At 37.5% G+C, this 21,535-nt stretch overlaps 1 protein-coding gene across 1 annotated transcript; it reads left to right on the top strand.

The window, feature by feature from the left end:
* The first annotated feature begins 16,888 nt into the window (after positions 1-16,888).
* LOC132606360 (3-hydroxy-3-methylglutaryl-coenzyme A reductase 2) lies at positions 16,889-20,461 on the top strand. The gene is made up of 4 exons (XM_060319814.1): positions 16,889-18,037; positions 18,129-18,310; positions 18,933-19,279; positions 19,781-20,461. The coding sequence occupies exons 1-4, from the start codon at positions 17,013-17,015 to the stop codon at positions 20,021-20,023; spliced, it is 1,797 nt and encodes a 598-aa protein (XP_060175797.1). The 5' UTR covers positions 16,889-17,012; the 3' UTR covers positions 20,024-20,461.
* Positions 20,462-21,535: the final 1,074 nt, after the last annotated feature.

The following is a 21,535-nucleotide window of genomic DNA, read 5'->3' as shown; positions in this document are numbered from 1 at the left end:
ATTTTTGGATATCCAAAAATTTAAATTTCTTATACCTTATATTTAGCCTTAACCAACTTTTCATTAGACATTAGCGCATTACCTATATATATGTTCAATCTAATAAGTCAAAGATACCCTACTAAGTCCAATATATGTGTTTGAATTTGTTAATTTTAAAGATAGATGACTACTTTTTAGATTTTGTTTTCATTGTCAGCATATCCTATTCCGATTTTACTATATTGGACTTGTTAATTCATATGACCTTATTAGTGTTTCTGTTGCATTTTCTTGGTAATAGTTTCAATGCTTGTATGAATACTTAATTTAGATGATTGTGATAGCAACGAGGAATTATATATTAAGGCAATTTGGTACGAAAATTTTATTTAGTTGTTCGTTTTGTAAAAAGAAGAAGCAACTCAACTTATAGGCCGTAACTAAAAATCCGAATTATCCAAGCCGATTAATCTTTAACCAAACTTAAAAAGTTCAATTCAATACGAGCTCATTTGGATAGGATTCGAATTTTATTTACCAAAATCGTATTTTAAAATTGATAATTCTCAAATATGATACAATCCGATTCATATAATATAAGTCAAATTTGTACAGACAAAAATGATATTTATATAGTCCAAGTACTAGCTTACTCCGATCTAGTATCTAATAAGAGTCAGTTTACACTTTTTTTTTTTTGCTTAACCGTTGGATATCAAAAGCAGGCAAGGAGCTAGAGTACAGGTTATTGGTTCAGCCGAACCCAGCAGCAACTCTTGTATATTTGTATTTCAGAATCCAGTGACTTGAAAAGAGAATAATTTTGAATTCATAGGCTTCAAATTCTAGCTCACTCACTGCTCAGAAATCTGCAGATTTAACTAATTCAAATTCACGCTAGATAAATTTATATACTAAAAGAGCAAAGTGTTCCTTACAGTTAGGTTCTGATTCCCAGGGGAAAAGAATTTCTACCTTATTAATCACTCAGTCGGCCTAATTATTTAAGATCATTCATGGTAGTGCAGTCGTACGTCAAATTCACACACATACAGATTTCATAGCGTTTGAAGTTGAGTGTGTAGTTCTAGAATTACAAGGTGGTGGTATATGTTGTGGTTGGAGCTTCTCAACACAACAATGGAGAAAATAAGAATAAGCTAAGAAACTAGAGCTAAAACTAAAGCTAAATTATATGTTTTTCAATTGATAATCAGCAAATAGTACTATTACAAAATATATAGAAGGATAAGAGAAGATAAGGGACAGCTGGTACCATTTGTACAAGTAGGGAACCACTACAAAACCTGTCACGATAACTAACTTGACAGAGGGACCGAATCTGCTCAACAAGACTAAACCTTAGGGACTAAATTGCAATTAAGTAAACCTCCTACTTAAAAGATAGAGGGACTAATGTGCGCATAACACAAACTTATTTAATTCATTACACTAACTGATTTTAACGGCTATGTCCACCATTCAAGCCTCGAGTACAACTCTTGCAAACGCAAGATTTCTCCCCACTTAAGATGATTCCTTGTCCCCAAGGAAGAATTCTGAAAATCTCAACTTCAAGGCATGATATCTTCCGAAGTAAGTTGACCAACAGGCATTTGATTCCATTGAATCAAAACTTGAGGTACGACCTTGTTTCCTATTTTAATCATCCTTCTTTCTATGATTGCTTTAGACTAGGGCAGTAGGGGCTAGCTAGATCAACAATTGGTGGGTGGTTGATGGTGTCAATAATTTTGTGGCAAGGTTTAAGGAGGGAAACATGAAAAGCTAGGTGTATAGTGACTTCAGATGGTAAGGACAATTTATAGGCTACAGGACCAATTCTTTGAAGGATTTGGTAAGGACCATAGTACTTGGCTGACAGTTTGGAAAATTGGGAAGATGAGAGTGTAAGTTGTCTATAGGGTTGGATTTTTAAGTAGACCCAATCACCTTCCTGAAAAACTCTTTCAGTTCTGTGGTTGTTGGCATAGATGGTCATTCTTTGTTGTGCCCTTAGCAGGTGGAATTTTAACTACTGCACCTTAATTTCTCTCATAGCCAAGCTTCTATCCACTTGCTCATCTATAGCATCACATGAAACATAGGGTAAGTGGATAGGAGGGGGTTGGCTATATAATGCTTCATAAGGGGTAGTTTGGATAGCTGTATGATAAGTAGTGTTATACCTGTTGACACCCAATTTTGTCCCGCCTCTCTTCCAAAATACCTATTTACGCCTCTAATATTTTTAGAAAAATTAAAATATATATATAGTCATTGTTTACTAAATTATCAACTTCTCATCAATACCGGCACTTTATTATTCTATTGCAGTTACTATTGTTGTTGTTATTATTATTATTATTATTATTATTATTATTATTATTATTATTATTATTATTATTATTATTTATTACTATTATTATAATTCACAATTTTAGCATTTTTTACCAGCTTACGCACACGCATCGCATTTATCTTTTTTGTGTAATTAAATAATAGTATTTATTTTACTGTGGATTTTCAAAATATTATTGCACGGCTATTACAACGCCATTTTTTTTATATCTGAGCATTAATGATTGCATATCTCATATTGAGCAATATTTTAACACAAGTTATTTAAACAGGTCTTTATTTAAATTTAGAAACCAAACTATTTTTTGTGCACGTAGTCCGTATTTTTGACTTACCGGACTCCAAATCAAAGTCCGATTAACTCCTAATATTTTTTGGACTAGACCATGTTTTTTATCTCAATTTTTAGACCAGTACATGTTTTAATTCACTAGTCCATCCTTTTAAAACCCAGTCTAAAATTGACCCGGTCCACAAATGGACCGGGTCCGATATATTTTCATCAAAATAAGGGAAACCTAAAAAGGGTTCCCCTCATTTTTTTCCTCCGCCACTCCCTTCCTCTTTCTCTCTCTCTTCGCTCCCTCTTCTCTCATCGACAGCCCCACCACCGCCGCTCCTCTTCGTCATCTCTCGTCCCCACCACCGCCGCCTGCACCCCGCTCCCACTTCCCTCTGTTCCCCACTTCGTCTTGTTTCCCCCGCTCCTCTCTCTCTTCCTCTCAAACGAAAACCCCAATACACCCTATAAATAATTGGATCTTGATTCGGTGAAAGGGGAGGATTTTTGGATTTGGGGAAACCCCCCAAGAACCTGGAGGACCTTTTGATTCAGAAAACTCCCCAACGAACTGGGATTTTTCGGGTTCACGAAGTTACCTCAAGAAGTAAAGGATTTTTTGGTGAAACCCCCCAAGAATCGATTTTTTTTAGTCAGGAAATTCCCCACAACCCGAGAGGTTTTCGATTAAAAAATTCCTCAAGGAAACTGAGTTTCTTTTTCGTTTCGCTGCACAAAATCTCCAAAATATTGAGCTTGTAGTAGTTGTGATAATTCAAAAATACCGAATCAAAAATACTCAAACAATTTTTTTTCCTGTTCTGTTGTTGCTGTGAATTCGAGCTTCGCAAGCCCGGATTTGATAGTGTTCGAGTGTAGATCGAAGACTCGAGGCCTCAGCTCGCTGTGCTCAAAGAAGGAACACCGCATACGAGTCCGAAGGACTCATCCTTCTTCCGTGTTTGATGTTGGGCTAAAAGCCCAACGAGATCTTCTTTAGTCCCTGTCCGTAGCCAAGAGAATAAAAATGAAGTTTCTGGGCTAAAGCCCAATACACAGGAACAGCAGCAGCAGCCCAATAATACGAAAACTGCTGGGCCGAAGCCCAACAGAAAAGTGGGTCCAGCAGTCCCAAACGGGCTGGCCCATTTGATACTTATTACCCTTTTATTTTATTTTTGTGCATATAAATTTGTATTATGCAAACTCTTTGTTTGTTTTGTTTTCCTAGTTTAGATAAATCTTAAATAATTAGTAGGCTTAGTTTTAGTAATGGGTAGTTAGTTTAAACAAAACCAATAATCAATCCCCTAAGTTTCATTTTCTTCTCTCCACATTAAATTATCTATAGAATCTATAATATTTGCTTCTAGAATAATTGATGGCATAAATTAATATTTTGATTTCCAAAATACCACTATTACATAAGTGTAAACTCAAGCATATTCTCGCAAATAACCCTTCAAATTTGGAATCAATCATATATCATTTTAGCTAAAGGTAATTAATAAAGTTAAGGAAAGGAGGAAAATTTATGTCCTTTTTCGTCATAATCGCCTTCTAAGCAAAAGAACAAGTCTAAGCATCTCTACATCACCACATTGATATTGCTTTCAAAATCGCAGAAAAGAATCATTAATATCTCACTATTTGGTTTGTTTCAAATGTCTATTAAAATACTGCATAAATTCGCGTCTTCTTCTATTTATATATTCTATACAAATATTATTTTAAGAAGCATTATTATTTAAAGTCTTTTTTAGCAATTTTATAAGTTTTATTCGAAATGGCATTTAAAATCTTCTTTTATGTAAATTATCATATTTTCTCTAAATCTTATCTTAAGCAACAATTTATATTTTTCTTTAAAACTTTAGCAGTATTATAAGCTATTTTCTTTAATTTTAAATATTATATTTGCATCTTTAGCCCTAATTAATTAACCTAAGTTTGGTCGGATAACCGTAAGTTAACGGATTCTAAAGGATGCCTAACCCCTTCCCTTTAGGATAATATAGAGCCCTTACCTAGAATCATACTGGTTGAGCAGATTATTAATTGAGGTTTAGTTTTTAACTTTGCCTTAGTTAAACTCCAGGTGTCCTAATTCACCGTTAAATTAATTAGGTGGCGACTCTTTAAAATCAAAATAAACAGGAATCACCAATACGTCATACTCCCTAAATCGACCCGGTTAAAATGGGGTGTGACAATACCACCATTCAGCTAGGGGCAAGTATAAGAACTAATCTGTAGGTGAATCTGAGCAATAGCACCTAAGAAATGTTTCCAAATACTTGTTGAGTTCTTCAGTCTGTCCATCGGACTGAGGATGGTAAGCAATTGAAGTACTCAATGAAACGCCATGAGCAGAAAAAAGCTCCTGCCACACCTTACTGACAAATACTGGATCTTTATCACTAACAATATTCTCTGGCATACCATGCAACTTGTACATAAAATACAAGAAGAGTTGAGCTATGTCTGCAGCTGAATAGGGGTGTGAAACACCAGCAAAATAAGCATATTTTGTAAGCCTATCAACCACTACCCATATAGTAGATTTGCCTTTAGACTTGGGTAATCCTTCCACAAAATCCATACTAATGCTAGACCAAGCAATTTGTGGTATTTCTAATGGTTGCAGCAGGCCTGGGTAGGGAAAGAGGTCATATTTGCTTTTCTGACAAGTATCACACTGCTTGATGTATTGACTTATATCATCCTTCATTTTCTTCCAATAGAACAATAAGGAAACCTTCCTGTAAGTGATATTAATTCCTGAATGACCACCAACAGGCTGATCATGCCAGTTGTTGATGATCTCTTCCTTAAGCTGAGTGTTATTTCCCAACACCAATTTTTCGTTCTTCCTTAATTGTTGGTTGTAGTAAGAATATCCCTTATACTCACCCTCATTATCCATTACCAGTTTAAAGATGACATGTGCTTCCAAGTCATCTGCCCAGCTGTCTATGATCCTTTGAAACAAGGAAACACCATTGGTATTGATAAAAAGAGTTGAAAACTCTCCAATTAGATAGTGCATCTGCTGCAGTATTGTCTTTGCCTTTCTTGTACTCAATGGCAAAGTCAAACTGCATGATCTTGGCTATCCATTTCATTTGAGTTCCTGTATGCAACTTCTGATCTAGAAAGAACTTAAGAGCCTTCTGATTAGTCCTCACCAAGAAATGTCTCCCCCTCAGGTATTGGTTCCATTTGTTAATTGCTAACACTAATGCTAGCAGCTCCTTATCATAAACAGATAAGGGTAAGTGTCTTAAAGACAACCCTTTGTTGATGTATGCTATAGGATGGCCTTGCTGCATAAGTATTGCACCAATGTCAAGGTCACAAGCATCAGTTTCTACTATAAATTGCTGAGAATTATCAGGAAGAGCAAACACAGGGGCTATAGTGAGAGCTAACTTAAGCTGTTCAAAGGATGTAGCAGCCTTGTCTGTCCAATGGAACCCATCCTTCTTTAAAAGATTAGTCAAATGTCTACCTATAAGACCATATCCTTGGATAAATCTCCTGTAATAACCAATAAGTCCTAACAACCCTCTGAGCTGCTTGAGAGTGCTTGGTATAGGCCAATTTTGAACAACTGATATTTTCTTAGGGTCAGTGGAGACCCCTTCTGCTGAGATAAAATTCCCCAGATATTCAATCCTACTAGCCCCAAAAGAACATTTAGATTTCCTCACAAACAAGCTATGAGACTTAAGAATCTCAAAAGTAACTTTCAGATGCAGCAAATGCTCCTCTAAAATTTTGCTGAACACTAAGATGTCATCAAAGAAAACAAGTATGAACTTCCTTAAGTGTTCTTTAAAAATATGGTTCATAAGTCCCTGAAAACATGATGGAGTTTTAGTAAGGCCAAATGGCATCACTAAGTACTCATAATGGCCTGAATGTGTGTTGAATGTTGTTTTGGCTATATCTGCAGAATTTACCCTTATCTGGTTATAACAAGACCTGAGATCCAACTTAGTGTATATCCTAGACCCACCAAGCTCATCAAGCAACTCTTCTATGACAGGAATAGGAAACTTATCTTTAATGGTAATCTTGTTTAAAGCTCTGTAATCAACACAGAGCCTCCAAGATCCATCCTTCTTGTTCACAAGTACAACTGGACTAGCATAGGGGCTAGAGCTAGGTTGTATGATTCCTTCCTCCAACATTTCTTCAATTAATCCTTCAATGATATCATTATGTGTGGAAGAGTATCTATAAGGTCTGTAATTCACAGGATTACTCTCAGCAATAAAGGGAATCTTGTGGTCAAAAGTACCTCTACATGGTGGCAACCCAAAAGGTTCTAAGAACAACAAGTCATACTCCATCAACAATCCTTGAATGTCCTGGTCCATTAACTGGTCCTGTTGAGTTTCTTGTTCATCAGTATAAACCACCTTGATCATAAATAGTTGAGCATTACATTTAACCATCTTGTTCAGAGATCTTGCATCCACAGTTTTAAGCTTAGTGGTCTCGCCCCTTCAAAAAATGATCCTTGTCTTCATAAACAAACCTCATGGTTAGTTTACTGAAATTCATCACAATGTCTCCAAGAGTCACTAACCACTGTATTCCCAAAACTACATCACAAGAACCCAATGGCAACACCAGCATGTCTGATTGGAAGGTAGTTCCATCCATCAACCAGTTAATTGTTCGACAAACTTGGTTAGTGGCAACGGTGCTATCATCAGCAACATTAACAGATTGGGAACTCACAGTTTGGACTTGAGAATTCCATCTCTCAGCAACCTTAGGATCAATAAAATTATGTGTGCTTCCAGAATTAATGAGCACACTAATGGGCATCAACTCAGTATAACATGTCACCCTAAAGGTCTGGAAGTCAGCAATTCCATTCAGGGCATTAAATGAAATAGCACAAGTTTCACCAGCTGGAACTGCCTCTTCCACATTTTCTATATGGTCCAGGGTCACCTCTATAGGAGCTTGTTCTCCTTCAATCTCTAGCATACATAGTTGTTGAGTTGGATCTTGGTTGTCTAGGTCAATTACCTTATCATTATCATCTAATTCTAGCATAAAGAGTTGTTTGGCACTCTTACACTTATGACCGGGAAAGATTTTTTCATCACAGAAATAACACAACCCTTTGAGTCTTTTATCATTCAACTCAGCAGGTGTTAGCCTTTGTCACGACCCATTTTAGCCTAGGTCATACGGGCACCTACCATTCCCACCTCGATAGGCAAACCCTTAACTCAACGTTCACAATCAATAAATATAATAAAATAGCGGAAGAAGTAAATGACGTAAGTCTCACAATGTAATATAATATAGATATGTGCGGAAGTAAATGAATCCACCCCAATATCTGGTCTGGTCATACAAGAGCATCTAAATACGAATGACTCTGGTCTGAATAATAATAATACATAAAATGTCTCAAATCATGTCTTGAAGGAAAAGTAAGACATAAACAATAGAAGGGTCTTCGAGGTCAGTGGACGCCATGCTCACCCTGGAAAACTCAAATAGAAGCTGAGTAGTCGATCAGCCACGAGTCAGAGAAGTAGATCCGGCCTGATACTCTGTATTCATAAAAGAATGCAGCAAGTGCAGGTCAGTACAAACAACAGTACTGGTAGGCATCATAGGCCGATTAAGCATAGTTAACACAATTCAGAAAATAACGCAGATAAACAAGTAAACCAATCACGCATGGAACGATATAATTGTAACCGAGTATCCATCAACACCTATGGAAGTATCTAACCCCCATATAATAAGTCTGAGTATACCTAATCCTGGAATAATCAACACAATAGAATTAACAACACAATAGAATCAACAACAATACAGTCATCACGACATCTCACTCAAGTCATAATGTAATGCAATGCAATAATGGTATGAATGTCATGCCATGCTATGCAGATGAGATGTACACATGTACTCCGGACGGAAATATCGACGTCTCGGCAGCACAACCCAGTATGACTCGCGAAGTCTGAGTGCCACCCGTCCCGGATCTTTGCCAAACAGACAGACAGGACCCTGGCTAATTGCTCACAGGGGGAGTCTCACAGGCACCACTCTGGGGGACCCGCGGAGCCCATGCACTACAATCGATTCTGAGATAACATCGGAATCGTCCATGCAACAACGATGCCCGAATATAACCATCGGGCATCGACCTTCTCACAATCACTCAAAGAGTTGTCAAATATCAGTTTCATAAATCAACGATTCCAGAATTGAACCTCGGACATCGGCCTCCTTACAATCACTCAAGTAAAAGAGTTTATCAAGTATCAGTTTCATAGAAACAACGATTCCGGAATGGATCTTCGGACATCAGCCTTTTTCACAATCACTTAAGTAAAAGAGTTTATCAAATATCATTTTCGCTCAATCAACGATACCGGATCATCATCGGATATCGGCCACGCATGATAATATGAGAGAATGCGTGCAATGCATATGTAAATCATCAACAAGCAAGCTCAATATCACAAGTACCTCAACGGGGTACGTCAACAATGCATAACATCACAATACCAGCAGTGGGTATGCTAACATATATCAATAACTCAAGTACCAATAGTGGGTAGGCCAATAATGTGTCAAAGTACAAATACCAACAACGGGTATGTCAATCCTATCCGAATCAGGACGACAAGCGACATTCGCTATCTACCAACTACACATAGCATCAAGCCAACACAATTAAACAATCAAACACATATAACGGGGTGGCTAGTCCCAACACACATCAGGGCCTAACCTAAGGCAATGTCCATCCCAACTTCACACCCGAAGGTTCACATGCTATCTCCGACATCATAATCTAAATATGTGATTCACTATACTAAGTCTCACCAAAGGTAAACCATAACCTACCTGGACTGCCGAACTACAACACCAACAAGTCACTCTATCGCCTTTCCCTTTCTCTGAAGCTCAGAATCAAAGTAGTCTAAGCACAATCGAATTCTAAATTAGAAATCATGAGTAATGATACTAATATTGCTATGATATCAATTAGGTCCATTTTAACCCTAGAAATTGGAAAAACGGACCCACAGGGGCGAAACAAGAAATTCACGGGTAAAATACCAAATTAAATCCTAGGTAATCATAACCCAATTATTAATTGTTGATTTAGCTCAAGAATTATCCCCAAATCTGATTTCTAATAAAAACCTCCAAATTGGGTATGAATCCCTAATTCTCCAAATCCGAAATTCAACGTTAAAAGTGAAAGATATGGGCTTACTAATCTTAGATTCATCACATTTTAACATTAACATCATCAATTTATCAAGTATACTCTTAGAGAAAAATATCCCAAAACCCTCTTTCAAATTCCATTTCTAAGGGTTTGAAAAGGGAAGGGGAAAGTTTAAGATAATTGTGATTAAAGAGAAGTAAAGGATTAGACAAGATTTCCTTCAATTTGTCTCAAAGAATAGCCTTCCCAAGCCCCAATATCGAGATATGAAATAATGAGGGTCTAAGACTCATTTAAGACTCATTAAATGCACAGTCACTGCCCGTCACCGCTATAGCGGTAACTAGACCGCCCCAGCGGCCACCTAAACGCTTCAGCGGTCAAGCCAAAATGGCTGGGACTGCTTCAGCGGCAGGGCTACCACCCCAGCGATGTCACTGCTGCAGTGCTGGATCCGCCAAAGCGGGCACCAGATACCAGAACCTTGGCCCAATATTTTCTTTCAATCCAATTTTTTGACTAACTCCCAAGGCCATCAGCTCACATACCAGATACCTAGTCCCACATAAAAACGCGCTACGAATGTACCTGTGGCCTCGGAATTCCCAACAGAGGTCTCATTGACCTAGTCAACCACCGATGTCTTAATTTCCATTTCCCATCCAATGTCTCGAAATGCATCCGAATACATTGGGAACCGAACCAAACGCACACACAAGTTCTAGACTATCGGGACCTCTCGGAATTGATTAAATTTCGAAAAAGGTTCGTTTACCCGAAAGTCAACTTCAGGTCAACCATTTTCACTTTTAAGCCTATTATTTCAACAAAGTTATCCGAATCCAGTCTAGACACCTCGAGAAGCATGTCAACGGTCCCCTCGGGTCAAAAGGGAGCTAATCAATGCTCGAGAGAGGGCGAAAGTGCCAAAAGAACTATAACGACCAAACGGGTCATTACAGCCTTTTGCCCTTGTTTCTCACAAATAGGGTTGAGGGTTTTGTTGGGTTGAAATTGGTGGAGGGTCTAAAACTGGTCTTGGAAGAGGAGTTTGAGAAATGGTTAGGTGGTTTAGAAGATGGATATTGAGGTTTGGTTGAGTTTTGCTGAGTTGTAAAGGCTGAATCATGAAGTCTTGCTAGGTGATAGGCATAGGGTAAGGAATAGGGTCTATAGGCTTTCATAAGATCTCTAATCTCAAGTCTGAGACCTATGAAGAAACAGCTAATAGCATTTTCATTAGATAAAGATAATCTGAGGATAGCACTATCAAACTTGTTTTTGGTATTCCTTTATATCTCCAGTTTGATTTAACAATTTTAGTTCAGCCATGGGGTCTTCATACTCATTCCCAAATCTATCCACTATAGCATATAGATAATCTTCCCAAGTAGGTGGAGGAAACTGAGCTCTACTCTTAAGATAGGCTTTGTTCCATTCAATAGCAATACCATCAAAGTGAATAGAGGCTATTCTAACTCTTTGGGAAGGTGGAATATTATCAATAGAAAAGAACTGCTCAATCTTATATAGCCAAGATCTGAGGTCAGTGCCATCAAATCTGGGAAAATCTAGCCTACCAACCTTAGATAGCATATTAGATAGGTCGTTGTTACATTTGTTCCATGCTGGACCCCTCCATTTCCATGCTAAACCCCTCCATTTCCAGCTTGTCCAGCTTGAGCATTTCCAGGTGTATTTCCAGTTGCAGTAGCAGCATTATTAACTCCTGCTTGCCCTGATGCACCAGGCAGAGTGCCCAAAACGTATGTAGGGCATGTAGTAGGAGAGTAATCACTTAATCCATCTTTATATGCCACATACTTATCCTTCTCAACCCCTTTTTGGTTAGCAGCAATAGATTCTTTAAGTTCTTTCATTGCCTTGTCTCTAGATTCCTCAAACTGGTCCTGCCTCATGGTGAGGTTAGCCAGATCTAAGGATATCCTTGAAAGAGCATCAACTACAGCTTGTAATTCAGAAGCCATTGCTCACAGGTGCGAGGAGACTGTTCTGATACCAAATGTTATGGTTGGAGCTTCTCAACACAACAATGGAGAAAATAAGAACAAGCTAAGAAACTAGAGCTAAAACTAAAGCTAAATTATATGTTTTTCAATTGATAATCAGCAAATAGTACTATTACAGAATGTATAGAAGGATAAGAGAAGATAAGGGACAGCTGGTACCATTTGTACAAGTAGGGGACCACTACAAAACCTGTCACGATAACTAACTTGGCAGAGGGACCGAATATGCTCAACAAGACTAAACCTTAGGGACTAAATTGCAATTAAGTAAACCTCCTACTTAAAAGATAGAGGGACTAATGTGCGCATAACACAAAATTATTTAATTCATTACCCTAACTGATTTTAACGGCTATATTCCACCACTCAAGCCTCGAGTACAAGTCTTGCAAACACAACAGTATATCCACGATGCATGTGGCAATTTCAGCCCATAATTAGAAATTTTCCCCACATTTTAGTGAGTTGGGTCACTCATATTTCTGTTGGGTAAATATGGGCTTCAAGTCCCTTCTTAACCCATAAAATTATGAACAAATGTGGGTACCCATATATGAACTCACTAGACTCAATAACAATTCATTTTCCTCAAAATAGGAGAAAATATTTTCTATAAAATTTAAGGAAAAACATTTTTTGGATCGATAAAAAACATACCAATGCAGCCCCACAGCAGCCCACCCCACTACCAGCACCCTACCCCTTCACCCCCACCCCCCCCCCCCCCCCCGAATTTTCTATTTCATATATTTTATTTTACTTTTGTAAATTTTTTTTCTTACCTCCCATTTTCGACCCTACGCCCCCCCCCCCCCCCCACACACACACACATTTTCTATTTCATCTATTTTATCTTACTTTTATGAAAAAAATTATAAAAATTGAGAAATTGTTTCTTACTCCACAAACCCCTACCCCAACCACCCCCGCACCACATTTCTATTTCATATATTTTATTACTTTTATAAAAATTTATAAAAAGTGAGAATATTTTTTCCCCCTCCCCCCCCCCCCCCCCCCCGGTCCTACACACAATCACACTTTTTATATTTCATATATTTTATCTTACTTTTATAAAAAAAATAAAAAAAAGGTGAGGAATTTTTTCTTACCCCACCCACCACCCCTTCCCCGAATTTCCTATTTCATAATATTTAATTATAAATATATGAAAAAATTAATTTAATTTGACAAAAGTAATTTTTTTAAACATTACGCTTGAAATAATGTTGCACTTATATAATATGGGCTAACCCATAACCAACCCATCCATTTATCACCCAACTCATATTTTACCCACATGAAATATGAGCGGGTTGAAATCCAACCCATTTTTATTCAAACCATTTTCAACCCGCCCAAATCCAACCAAACCTACCAATTTGTCACCCCTAATCCACGACTATTTTAAATCTGACTAAACTTCCATCCGAATATTGTTGCTAGATAGATTTGCAAAATCATGATAAGAAGTTAGAATTAAGAAAAATATTTCTTAAATTTTAAGGGGTACAGTGCAGGATCGTCACGATTACTTCAGAGGATTGCTTCCAATAATTATTGATTCTCTTATTATATTAGTCTGTTTGGCCAAACTTTCAATATTTAAAAAACAATTTTGCCAATATGAGAATAGAAATTTATGCTTGACCAAGGTTTCAAAATGCTTTTGAAAAAAAAAAACACTTTGTTTCCCAAAAACTGGACCAAACAGGCTAGTCATTGTTTAATGGGGTATGTGAATGAACATTTTATACTAGTGTTATTAGCCAACAGCATATATATAGACACTTAATCCGTCCTAAATAAAGCAGAATCAATTTTATCGTTTGCATGCTGTTCATTCAACTTCTAACAAGTTGGTCTATTTTACCATTCCACGGTATAAAGAAGAAAAGGCCAAAAGAACACCATAAATAGAATGTTACAAAGGAAAGAACTGTCACTTGATAATTAGATTCCTTTATTCCCACTTTTGACCCTTGTTGCCATAACTGAATTTTTATTTCCCTTTTTACGTATCAAACTTGTATTTTATACATTCGTTAATTCAAAAGTTAAATCTATTCTTGAGGCACATTTTTACTTCTTTTTTTCAAAACCGCCCCCAGAATCAATGAGGAAACTGCATTATATTTAAATAGTTTCCCTCTATTATTGTCCGTTTAATAATATTTTACAAAGTTTACAGTATAATTTGACTATCTAACAGCAAATTGCAGATCAAATATCAACGTGATAAAATCAAAAGTCTAGTTTGTTCAACTGACTATGGTCTTTACCCCTAACTTTCACAAATTTAAAAATAAGTGTGGGAATATATAGTTTAAAAAATTAAAATAAAGAAAGACAGGTGCATTGGATTTTAGTTTGATGTCACACCGGAGTAGTGGTGATAACAAATCAAATTTCTCAAAGAAGTTGCTAAGATACCTCGTCTGCGTCTCTTTCCATTGCTGTCCTATGTGGACTATAAGGAATGTTTATGAGTATTTTAATGTTTAAACTTCAAAGCTTAAAGCAAGCAAAATTGAACATTTGTTATACTTAGGGTGTGTTCGGTTCCAATTTTTTCATGTTCGTTTGGTCAAATTTTGGAAAATATTTCCTTTTGAAAAACATTTTCCTTAAAATTGGAGAAAATGACTTCTCTAATAAAAGTAGGAAAAAGAAGTTCACAAGTTCATTCCACCAACCACCCTACCACCACCCAACCCAACCCCGACCACCAAACCCCAACGACTCCCAACCCCCACCCACCCCACCACCCCTCGCCCACCCATCACCCCATCCCTCCCCCCTCCCTCCCCCGCCTAAAAATATTTTTTTTTTGGAAAAAACGTTTTGACATTATTTTTGATTTTTTGCACCCCCCACCGAAACCCCGCACCCTAACCCCCCCCCCCCCCACCAAAAACAAATTTGAAAAAAAAAAGTACACCCTAGCCCACCCCCGCACCCCTACCCCTACGAAGCCCCCCTCCTCCCCGCAAAAAAAAAAATTAATATTTTGGAGGGGGTCATGGGGTATTGAGCTACGAAGCCCCCCCCCCCCTCCCCCCCTCCTCCCCGCAAAAAAAAATTAATATTTTGGAGGGGGTCGTAGGGTATTGGATGGGGGGCGTGGGGGTGGGTGGTGAATAGATTTTTTTTTGGGTAGGGGGTGTCTGGGGGTGTAGAAACCCGCAAAATATAATAAAAAACTTCAAAAAAAATTGTTGGGGTTGGGGGGGGGGGGGGGTGTTGGTGTGGTATGGGTTCCACGCAAGGGGGGAGGGGGTGATGGGGGATATGGTCGTGTAGAAAAAAAAATGTTGTGGGGGGTAGGGTGCGGGGAAGGGGGTGGTGTATGGGTTACGAGAGTGGTTGGGGGTGGGGGTGCAAAAATAAAAATAAAAAATAGAGGGGGTGGGGGAGTAGGGGAGGGGGAAGGGGTGGGGGCGTAAGGGTGGGTGGGTGGGAGTGGGGTGTGGGTGGGGGTGGGGGTATGGGGTTGGGTTGGAGTTGGTGGGGTTGGGGGTGGGGATGCAAAAAACAAAAAAAAAATCAAAAGAAATATTTTTTGGAAGGGGGGGGGGGGGGCGTTGGTGGGTGCGTGGGAGTGGGGGTGTGGGTGGGGTGGGGTTGGGGGTATGGGGTTGGGTTGGAGTTGGTGAGGCTTGGATGAGTATTTTCCGGAAAACGTTTTGTATCAACCAAACGAACATGAGAAAATAAGTAAGAAATTTACTTATTTTCCAATACTCAAACGAACATGAGAAAATAAGTGGAAATTCACTTATTTTATAGGAAAACATTTTCCTTGGAAAACATTTTACTCCATACCGAACACACCCTTAATTACTTTGTGTAGGCCTTCAGGTATACCTACGCCACCTTGTTTTGTACTTTATCCTATTACAGCACGTGTACTCCCGCTACTCTAGCTATATTTAATAAAATTTACTTCCTCTATTTCAGTTTATATATCTTAGCTTTATTAGACACAAAGTTAAAAAAGTAGAATATTTTTTTAATTGTATAGCCTTAAATTAAAAATGTATATAATGCATCAAATGTCATTTGAATCTTGTAATCTTAAACATGTCATGTAAAATGTTGCAATAAAATATTACTAAATACAAAAGATGACATTATTTTCTAAACAAACTAAATTAAAGATGGAAAGTATGACACATAAATAAAAACGGATGAAGTCATTTTTTATATGCTGTCAGGGTAAATTATTATTTTTGCACTGAGAGCATGTTTTAATTGGTAATACTAATATATTATTGAGTTGATATTTTGTATTAACAAATTATGATTATTATATTTATTTTGCAGGTAACTGTATAATATATCATATCATAATAAAAAAAAATAGAAATTAACTATAAAAATCATTGTTAATTTGTTGTTAAATGGTCAATAGCTATTAACGATTGATTTTTATTGATTAGCAACAGAAGTTGTCTGTAGCTAATTTTCATTTATTTAGCGTATGAGCTTTGGTTTTGGACTTTCGCTTTCGAAGAACAGAAGATAATTTCGAGAAAATAAGTTAAGTTTGGAGTGCTAGTTTTTGAAAACTATTTTGATAAACAATTGTATTTGAATTTTATTCAAAATAAATAAACTAAAATGTTATTTCATTATTTTGTAATAATTGTCACTCAAACTCCCATATTATTCTCATCATGCGAAATTAAACTCGAATTTATATTCTTGATCACATCAGAGGAATATTAATCCAAGGACACGGAAAAAAGAAAAAAGATTTTAATGTAGTAGATGTTACTTTTGTATTCATACACTTATATATCTCTACCCAAACATTTACACTTCACCAGTCAACTTGACTATATAAAACTTTAAAAGAAGCCTTATTTTTCTTATATATATTTTCACAAAAGTATATTTAATTACACCTTAGTTTATACTAATAATTCAAAATAAAATACAATGTTGAAACCCAAAAGTCCGGCATGGCAACTGGTTTCCTCTATAAATACATTTCCTACATCTTCTCTTCTCCTCACAATCCATAACTCAACAATACATTTCTCATATCACCACAACAACCCATACTTCTCCTCTGCCCCCCTTTCCCCCTTCACTTCCCCACCGGCGGCAGACTTCACCGGTGAAAATGGACGTTCGCCGGAGATCTGAAAAGGCTGTCTACTCATCCGACGTCTTTGCCGCCGATGAAAAACCTCTCAAACCCCACAAAAAACAACAAGAAGAAGACAACCTTCTCAATATTGATGATGCCCTTCCACTCCCTTTGTATCTCACAAATGGTTTGTTTTTTGCCATGTTCTTCTCCGTTATGTATTTTCTTCTCTCCAGGTGGCGTGAGAAAATCAGGAATTCCACTCCTCTCCATGTGGTTACACTTTCTGAATTGGTTGCCATTTTTTCGTTGATCGCTTCTGTTATTTATCTTCTGGGGTTCTTTGGGATTGGTTTTGTCCAGACATTCGTTTCCAGGGGGAATAATGATTCTTGGGATGTGGAGGATGATGAAAATGATGAGCAATTTATCTTGAAGGAAGATAGTCGAAACCATGCGAATACTCTTGGCTGTGTTGTCCCTCCACCATCTGCTCGACATGCCTCAATGGTACCACCTCAACCTGTTATGTCTATTGCAGAAAAACCTGCACCATTAGTCACACCAGCTTCGTCTGAGGAAGACGAAGAGATAATAAAATGCGTGGTGCAAGGGAAAATGCCATCGTACTCGTTGGAATCCAAACTTGGTGACTGTAAACGAGCTGCATCGATAAGGAAAGAGGCGTTGCAGAGGATTACAGGGAAGTCTTTAGAAGGGCTACCATTAGAGGGATTTAACTATGAATCCATTCTTGGACAATGCTGTGAGCTGCCAATCGGGTACATACAGATACCGGTGGGAATAGCAGGGCCATTGTTGCTAAATGGGAGTGAGTATTCAGTGCCGATGGGAACCACAGAAGGATGTTTAGTGGCTAGCACCAATAGGGGTTGCAAAGCTATATATGCTTCTGGTGGGGCCACCGCCATATTGCTTCGTGATGGGATGACCAGAGCACCCTGTGTTAGGTTCGGTACAGCTAAAAGAGCAGCAGAGTTGAAGTTCCATGTTGAAGATCCCATCAAATTTGAGACACTTGCTAATGTTTTCAACCAGTGAGTGCATGTTAGCCGTTTTTCTATTTCGAATATTGTGTGTTTTCTAGTAGTTATCTAATTTTTGTATTTGATTATTGGGATGTTGCAGATCAAGCAGATTTGCCAGATTACAGAGGATTCAGTGTGCAATTGCGGGAAAGAATCTGTACATGAGATTTGTCTGTAGCACTGGTGATGCAATGGGAATGAACATGGTATCTAAAGGTGTACAAAACGTTCTTGATTACCTTCAGAATGAATATCCTGACATGGATGTCATCGGTATATCTGGTATTCCACCTACCCTTTAGTTTTTCTTTAAAGTATTTCACACCCACTGCTAGCTTATACCACTTCATATGGTTACAGTAAATTAAATCCATGAAAAAACTGTCTATGCATTGCATGAAACACGTAATAAATTTAAGTTTTCTGCTGTGCATGGTCTGTTAAATGCTGGTACTAGTAATAGAATATAACAGAAGCATGGGGTTATCATAAATATGTTCCGCATGGGCTGGAAAATGATTTCCTAGGAAATAATAAACTTCTAGTGTTTGGTTTCTTGAATTGTAGAAAATATTATTTCCAAACAAAATCAAAAAAATTGAGAAAACTTTTTCCACTAAAAAGAAAAATAATGTTTCCTTACAAGTATCTCAACTCTTCTTGTATATAACTTGTTGCAATAAGCACTTGACATTATTGTCGATCTTTAATACTTACTAAAGTTTCACCAAAATATTTTTATCATAGCTTATCCAACACCTTGTACAATTACTATATGTCATCATCTACTATTATGCCAAATCAAATACTAAAAAACTGTCCAAAAACTAAGTCTCATGGAAATCTCATATGAAACACAATGATCTGTTTCTGCTTTTTGTTTGATTAAAGTTTTCTATGACAGGGAACTTTTGCTCGGACAAGAAGCCAGCAGCAGTTAATTGGATTGAGGGGAGAGGAAAATCTGTAGTTTGTGAGGCAATTATCACAGAAGAGGTGGTGAAGAAAGTTCTGAAAACCGAGGTTGCTGCTCTTGTAGAGCTAAACATGCTTAAAAATCTTACTGGCTCTGCCATGGCTGGTGCCCTTGGTGGTTTCAATGCCCATGCTAGCAATATCGTCTCAGCTGTGTATATAGCCACTGGTCAGGACCCAGCTCAGAACATAGAGAGCTCACACTGTATCACTATGATGGAGGCTGTAAATGATGGCAAGGACCTTCATATTTCTGTTACTATGCCTTCCATTGAGGTATGTAATTAACGTTTTCTTTATGCAAATTTCTGATACACTCGTCGTTCCTTCTTTCTAAATCATCAAAATGGATGATTTTTATGCAAAAGAATTGAATTAAATACTTCCAAGATCGGTTTAAATTGATTTAGTCATGACATAGTAGCGCATGCACGGCGCAACTTTGGACTCTTCAAAGCAACTAAAATACTACCAAAAATGGTGTTAGCTATGCTAATTTTAATACAGGAATGACTCCCTTCGCCTAACTAACAACAACCGACTCCTTATTAGTCAAAGAAATAATGTAGTTTGTAGTAGGTCAGGTGGTACCACAAAATTTATTTTTGTGTTAGTTTTTAGGACCCGTTTCTTTTCAGGCCCTCCATCACAGATTTTTATGATCATTTGGACATTTATAGACAATCTCCTACATGTAACCTGTCCTCAATTCAGTTTAAAGAGTTGTGGAATCTTTCAATTTCTTGTTATATTTATTGTGTATTTACTTGGATACAGGTTGGTACAGTTGGAGGTGGAACTCAACTTGCATCACAGTCAGCTTGCTTAAACTTATTGGGAGTGAAAGGTGCCAACAGAGAGGCACCAGGGTCAAATGCTAGGCTCTTGGCCACTATAGTAGCTGGTTCTGTTCTTGCTGGTGAGCTTTCCCTCATGTCAGCTATCTCAGCTGGACAGCTGGTTAAAAGCCACATGAAATACAATAGGTCTACCAAAGATGTCACCAAGGCATCCTCCTAAACAAGGGTGCTCCAACAAAGTAGCTTCCATTTAATAATAAATAAATTTGACAAAGCAAAAAAGTTTGGACAAGTGTTGGAAGCTGAAAGCAAAGTGAAGGTCCTGAAGAAACATCAGAAGACAAATACAGCCAACTTCTTTCTTTTTTTCTTATAGTTTGTGTAAACAAAACATGCAAATGTATTGTGAAGATTAGTGGGGAGAAGTTAGCTGGGCTGTCTTTTGTCTCAGTGATTCTTGATGTCATATATATGTTAGCTACCAACACTTGGTGTCATATATACCCTTTTTGTTTCTGTTGTACTCTTCCTTTGTTTGTTAATTTGTCATTTGTCTGTAATTTCTGCTGGGGTTGTCTGGATCTGATGAGAAAGTGTGTTCTCTTGTATATACAAAATAAAGTTCTTTTATTCAAATGAAGTGTTGTGTGTTTGTTGACGTATTTTTTCGTGCACCTTTTTATTTAAACGTTTATTCTGCCACCTGAATGTATGTGGTTAAAAGCTTGATATAGAATGACTATTTAATTAACTAGAACGAAATCACTTGTAAATTGGGTTTCAAATTTACTTTGTCTAGGCAGTGGCAGAGTCAGGATTTTCATATAGGGGTTCAAAAATTCTAAAAGGTAAATACACGAAGAAGTCAGGGGGTTCAACATCTACTATATATACATAATAAAATAATTTTAACTTTGAAAATACACTGTAATTTTTCGCCGAGGGATGAACCTCCTGGAGCTAACGTGGCTCCGCCCCTGTGTCTAGGGGTGTGTTCGATCAGTAGGGAGGAAACTATTTTCCTATTTTCCCATGTTTGGTTGGTCAAAATGCTTTGAAAAATATTTTCTCTACGAAAATAAGGTTTTTTAAAATAAAAAAATGACCTCCTACTGGGAGTAGGAAAACAAGTTTGTAACATTCAAAGTTCATTGTCTCCTCCCCACCCACCCAATGCCCCCAACCTTCACCCCTTGCCACCCCTGAACCCTACTCCCCACCCATATAGTGTTTTGTTAGATTATATATACATGTTCTTGGGATAATATTTTCTTGCTTACTTACCGAACACTAGAAAATAAGTAAGAAACCAACTTGTTTTCCAAGAACATTTTCTAGAAAAATCTTTTCCTTCGTACCGACACACCCCAGGAGAATAACAATTTTCGACATGTCAACAACCTAATGGATGATGATTTTCTATAGCTCAACAAGAATGGCATCTAGTTTGTGTTTGGTAGGGAGGAACCAATTTTTTCATTTTTGGTTGGTTAAGATATTTTGAAAAATATTTTCTCTAGGAAAATAACTAAATTCCTTAAAGATTACGAAAAGGACATCCCTAATGAAAGTGGGAGGAAAACAAGTTCAATTAGTGGCGTTCCAAGTTCATTGTTTCCTCCAAACCCTACCCCCGCCACTCCTTGATCAACCCGCCCCCTACTCTCCACCCCTACTACATCCCTACGCCTATAGTATTTTACTAGATTACATATAGTTGCTCTTAGAGTAA

The sequence above is a fragment of the Lycium barbarum genome, chromosome 8 (assembly GCF_019175385.1).
Source record: "Lycium barbarum isolate Lr01 chromosome 8, ASM1917538v2, whole genome shotgun sequence".
Taxonomy (NCBI): domain Eukaryota; kingdom Viridiplantae; phylum Streptophyta; class Magnoliopsida; order Solanales; family Solanaceae; genus Lycium; species Lycium barbarum.
Note: the sequence above shows the minus strand (reverse complement) of the source record. Positions and strands in the feature narration are given on the sequence as shown.

Coding starts and splice junctions, on each gene's coding strand:
- LOC132606360 (XM_060319814.1), top strand. CDS start 17,013: ATGGACGTTCGCCGGAGATCTGAAAAGGCTGTCTACTCATCCGACGTC. Junction 18,038..18,128: donor CTTGCTAATGTTTTCAACCA/GTGAGTGCATGT, acceptor GGGATGTTGCAG/ATCAAGCAGATTTGCCAGAT. Junction 19,280..19,780: donor TTACTATGCCTTCCATTGAG/GTATGTAATTAA, acceptor ACTTGGATACAG/GTTGGTACAGTTGGAGGTGG.